The sequence below is a fragment of the Rhododendron vialii genome, chromosome 7a (assembly GCF_030253575.1).
Source record: "Rhododendron vialii isolate Sample 1 chromosome 7a, ASM3025357v1".
NCBI classification, from domain to species: Eukaryota; Viridiplantae; Streptophyta; class Magnoliopsida; order Ericales; family Ericaceae; genus Rhododendron; species Rhododendron vialii.
Window position 1 is genome coordinate 19,078,460 of NC_080563.1, and position 5,768 is coordinate 19,084,227.

Sequence of the window (5,768 nt, forward strand, 5' to 3'; positions counted from 1 at the left end):
GGGGTAAAGTGTCTCCGAGACATAGGTTGAGGGGGTTAACTATAATTTATCCTTGAAAATTTTCCAATTAAACATGCTTGCTCTTGACCAAGGTAAAGGGTGAACACCACCATAGTATCACCCAATAATTGAAGCTGTGCTATTGACTGAGGTAAAAGGAGAACACCACTTTACAACCCGTTTGGCAATGGAGGTGAGAAAAGAAAAAAGAGGGGAGTGGTCTCCCTTATTAGTGAGAAAAGAGATGAAAGGGTTGTGGTTTCTTACCCATCCATCCAAACAATCTTGAGAAATCAAACTCTCTCCACATCTTCGGTTACTTCAACTCCATCTCAGGCGACCTGAAACTCTCTGTTTCTCTCTTCTCCGGCGACCAAACATCATCTCTAGCGGCTGGAACTTCATCTCCGGCGACTGGAACTCCATCTTCGGCAACTGGTCCGAAATCAAAGTGTTCAAAACTCTCAGTTTTGATCACAGAAGTAGCTTCTCCTTATCGAGATGAAGACAACGGTGCAAGTGCGACGATGATTCGACGAGAGGGTGTTCCACATGTGCTGCCGGAAGTTGCACGAGTGAGATCTACTCTCACCCACACGCCTCACTCGCCTCACTCTCTCCGTTTCTCATGGAATCTCGCCACTTTTGGCGAGAAACAGAACTGGGGTGTGAAGAGGTTCTCGTCTCCCTCATTCTCTCACCATCTCTCATTTTCTGGGCCTTCCAAACTAGGGAGAGAATCATTTCTCCCTCCGTCCCCTTTCTTTTCTCTCGGAATCCCCTGTTCAAAACGAGTTGTTAGTGTCACCCAATAATTGAAGCTGCGCTCTTGATTGAGGTAAAAGGTGAACACCACCAATTAGTGTCACCCAATGATTGAAATTGCATATATTTTTCCTTATACCGAAAATATACTATTAAAAAATTGGTTTTTTTACAATGCATTCAACTAAGAGAGGGAACAGAAACTCTACACATCCCGACCCTTACTCCCTATTTTGTTCTCGATGCTGATGTGGCGGGTGGGCCCCATGTCAGCAGCTGAAAAAAAAAAAACCCGCTGAAATTCTGATTTTTTCCCCTAAACCAACTGAATTTTTTTGAACGATGTAAGAGAAGAAACAACGAACGAAGAGAGAGAGACCCCCAGTGACCCTATCTCCGTCAACTCCCATCACCGGCGACTCCCACCACCGACTGCCTCCATCACCAGCGACTCCCACTAGCCTCACCCTCCACGTCATTACCCACCACTAAGGTCTCTCTCTCTCTCTCTCTCTCTCGGTTGTTGATGACCCCTATAATTCAATATTAGTCGATTCTAGCCTTTAATTTCACTGTAACTTATTGAAACCAAAAAAAAAATTAGGGCTTGTGAAATTGGGGTTTTTTGGGTTCGAACCCTGACAATTGCAGTTGGGTTTTGGCTTTTCTCAAACAAGACAATAAATTCATTCACTTGACAATTATGATTTGCAATTATAAAGATGAGTTAGCTTTCTTGGTTTTTCTCAAGTCACTTGAGAAAGTTGAAAACTGTGATCTTCCACAATCCCAAACCTAGTAATATGGGAGGGAAACATGGGCTCGTCCCCAGTGTTTTACCACAGAAAGATTGTGGATTCATTTTTAGATCAATTGGCTGACAAAGGGATCTCCAATTTGGCTAACATACTGCACATAACTAATCTTCCTTTCATTTTGCATTGGATAATTTTTTTTTTTTTAAAGAGTTAGTTTGTGGGGTTTGTTGGTATTGATTAGGCAATATCAGTATCCTAACCACTACGGAGTAATGGATTTAGAAAGATGGTGCACACAGTCACTTGCTACATCTTCTCCATACATTCACAAGACGTCTATGACTTAGGCTATGACCGTTTTTTGCTTACGTCCTTGCCTAAAAGTTTTGATGCTTGTACTTATGAACTCTAGCATCTATGATGTAGTGATTTGTTGGATCTATCTTTCTGTATACCAACTTGCGTTTGCATGGCTTATAACTGTGTAAAAATGGAACAGAAAATGATAGGTGCAACAAAGGGTGTTATTTAGCATCTTCAAATCATTTTTTCTTGCTTATACTCATATTTGTTGACAAACCTTGTACAGGTCCGCCTCCTTCAACAACGATAGTCATAATATAACCAATATGGATAAGAGTGAAACCCCTCAACGACTTGGGTCTGACCTCAACAAAGGCGAGCTCTAAGAAGCACTCTGCCATTCTCAAACTCAAGCAAGGGATGCTGAAACAGTAGGACTACACATGTGACGATGAACACGTTGGCTATTGTCGAGCATGCCCGGTTGGAGCCCACAAGTTGGCTATTGTAAAACAAAGTAGTAAAGATGCTTGATCATTTGGTGGCGAAGGAGAGTAGAATGATTAGATAGCAAAAAAAATAGAGATGTAGTTACTAGGCCTATTTGTCCTACAATTGAAATACTGAAATGTAATCTGTTTTTGTTTTGCAAATGAGGTTTAAACAATTAGAGAGGAAAATGTACTCTTATTTATTTGGATGTGAATGATTTTATGGTTTGTGTTGTGAATGGATTTAGAATGAGAAATGCCCGGTGTGGGCTTGTGCGTAACTTGATGCTAATTCCTGTTGTTGTTCTTGCTGTACTGACTGAGACGCAAGACGTCGGGCTAGAACCAAAAATAGAAGAGACTCTGCCGAAATTTTTTGAAAACCCTACCTTTGGGATTTGTTTTTACATTCTACCAAGTCTATACTTAAACTAAAAACCATACTTCATGTGCTATAGACCAGCATTACTTTCATACTTCCATGTGCTAAAAAACATACTTCCATTTTACATCTATACCACCATGTTCAAAATTCTAGTTACAATTTCAGAATATGAACAAAAAACAAAAAGTTGCATTACACTAGAAACCTATCATCCACAAAACCAAAGGCACCAATAGTAGTATTATAAATTAGTTCTGCAAACCAGCATTAAACTTAAAACTACAAAGCATCATTAACTAGGACACGGAGCCGTGTCCAATACGTTTGCGATACTGATCAAGAGTTTAATGATGCTTAGTAATTACATCTCTAGGTGCTAAAAACCATACTTCCATTTTACATTCATACTTCCATGTGCTTCTAGTTACAATTTCAAAATGAACCAACAAAAAAAAAATGCAGCATTACACTAGAAACCTATCATCCATATTTGCTTAAACTAAAAATCTATCATCCACAAGACCAAGACCAGAGGCACCAATAATAGCATTAAACTTATAACTACGAACAAACATTAACTAGGACACGGAGCCGTGTCCGACACGCTTGCGATATAGATCAAGAGTTCCATTGCGTACCAGAGATTCCATTTCATACAACATTAGAAAAATAACAAAGTGCCTGATTCTTACATGAAGCAAAAACTGAAATGCACACATTATAAATTAGTTTCCAACAAAATACAAGAAACTCCTTACATCAACAAACAAGTCTTCTGCTTTTTGCCGTTATCCCTTGCTTTCAACATTTCTGTAAAAGAGATTTGTCCTCCTCTCCAACCCTACCATTAACTTTCCATTAAACTTGATTGCCCTCCACTCCAAACTTGACTACTCGTGATACTTGATTGTCCTCCGAACTTCACTATTGAATAAACTTGGCATGTTGCTTTGTGAAGTTGGAAAGTTCTTAAAAAATTGGTCAAAGCCTGCATCAGTTTCACCTTGTGTCATATTTGAGAGGAAGGCTCCGCCTTGTGCCTATTTGGGCGGATGGCTCTGCCTTGTGCCATACTTGGAGAAAATGGGAGGATAGCTCTGCCTTGTGCCAGAGTTGGTCTCATATTATGGGACATCATGTTGGGCCACAAAAACTGCCCCATGTAGCATGGGTAACTCTAGCAAAAAACAATAACGTCTAACATGAAACACAATAAATGGATTATAGTACAAACTTAGCAACAAGAAAAGTTTCTTACATTTATATTTCCAACACTCTATTGTGTCCCAAACATATGGGCATCCGCAATCTCTTTAACCTCCTGAAATTAATAAAAGAATATAACTAGTAAGCATTCAAGATAGGTATATGTACATAAAATAAGTAACAAATGAATATAAAATTATACCTTCGTTTTTTCATTAGACAATGTCTTATTTTTTGGTTATCTTTTCTTCTTACCAATTTTTTCAACAAAACCTTGCTTTCTTTTAGATGGCGGTCTCCCTTTTCGACGATGAGGTTCCGGGTCAATGATGATCTTACTCTTTTTGGAAGCTAGAACTTCATCTCCAAGTGAAAATGGATCATTAGGAGTATCGGAAACCATATTACTTCCACAAATTATCGAAGATTCAACCAACTCTTGTTTTAGCTCCCGTAGCCGTTCCATCACCTTAGCATGCTTCTCTTCACAATCTTTCGCAAAATTAGCAACCTAATTAAAAAGATTGCACATGTTGTCATACCGACGTGCTTCAATTGTCCTTGACGAGTTATCATAATTGATTCGAATTTTGGTGTGGAACCATTTCACATCTTTTCTCCATCTTCTCAAGACATACTTGTTAGGTACTCTTTGAATTCCCTTATCATGGAACACTATTAGTTGATGGTTACACACCATTCCTTTAGACTTAAACAATCGATAATTACAATTGGCTTCATTGGTCTCACCATTAAAATCAACGGTAAATGACACACGTTTTCTTCTTTTCTCTTCTCCATATGTAACGCACTCTTTTACCTCATACTCTGACCAAACATCATCCTTTATTTTTTTTTTTCATAAGAACACTTAAGTTTCCCAAAAAATTCACCTTGAAACTCTTTCGCCTTCGCATTCGTGTAAGTATTTTGAAATTGATTCTCTATACCATCTTCAATTATGCATGGGATGTAAGATTGAGAACTTTTCGTATCTTCATTTTTTTCATTGTCCACATTTCTCACCAATGCATTTTCATATTGCTCTACAAATTGCTTCAATGTGGTTTTCGAATTGATATAACTGTCAAAATAAGAATTCATACTCTCATTTCTTTGTATGGATGACATTCCTGCCAAAAATACATCTTTCACAAAAGCTGGCACCCATCGGTTCCTCTCTAAGTACAACTCATGTAACCATTCATTATCTCGAAGTTCGTACTTTTTGATGAACATCTCCCAAGTATCCTCAAATTCATCTTTTGTAAGTGAATCATAAACCACACTTTGCAACCAAGGTGAAATTGATTTATATGTGTCGTACTTTTCCAACTTTTCTAGCACCTTTTTCAAGATGTGCCATATGCACCACCGGTGTCGGGTTTTGGGAAATATGTCTTCTATAGCATTCTTCATAGTCATACATTGATCGGTAATAATCGCTTTGGGAGCACAACCCCACATGCATGTCATCCAAGTCTTAAATAACCACGAGAATGACTTGGTGTCTTCATGAGATATGAGTCCACATCCTAATAATATCGACTGACCATGATGATTGACGCCTACAAATGGAGCAAAAGACATGTCATACTTGTTTACCAAGTATGTTATGTTAAATGTCACAACATCACCAAATTCCTTACAAGTTGCCATACTCCTTGCATCAGCCCAGAATACATTCCTCAATCAACTCTTATCATCCAAATCTATAGCAAAAAAGAAGTCAGAATTGTCGGCTTTCATCTTCATGAAATAACTATGCATCGCCTCAGCATCTCCTTCAACAAGTAATTTATGTTGCTCCGTATTCATATAATTTCGACAATCCTTCTGATTATATTGAAGGTTTATTAT

At 38.4% G+C, this 5,768-nt stretch overlaps 1 protein-coding gene and 1 long non-coding RNA gene across 3 annotated transcripts; both read right to left on the bottom strand.

The window, feature by feature from the left end:
• Positions 1-3,395: 3,395 nt before the first annotated feature.
• Positions 3,396-4,397, bottom strand: LOC131333128 (uncharacterized). Of its 2 annotated transcripts, XR_009201723.1 has the most exons (3): positions 4,111-4,397; positions 3,961-4,023; positions 3,396-3,879 (listed from the first exon to the last, which is right to left on the bottom strand). It is a non-coding gene; the product is annotated as an uncharacterized LOC131333128 (long non-coding RNA). The 2 variants fall into 2 exon arrangements; XR_009201722.1 differs by having other exon boundaries at positions 3,396-4,023.
• Positions 4,398-4,419: 22 nt separating this feature from the next.
• On the bottom strand, positions 4,420-5,567 carry LOC131332761 (protein FAR1-RELATED SEQUENCE 5-like). Its single transcript, XM_058367055.1, has 2 exons — positions 4,802-5,567; positions 4,420-4,583 (listed from the first exon to the last, which is right to left on the bottom strand). The coding sequence occupies exons 1-2, from the start codon at positions 5,565-5,567 to the stop codon at positions 4,420-4,422; spliced, it is 930 nt and encodes a 309-aa protein (XP_058223038.1).
• Between the last annotated feature and the right edge of the window lie 201 nt (positions 5,568-5,768).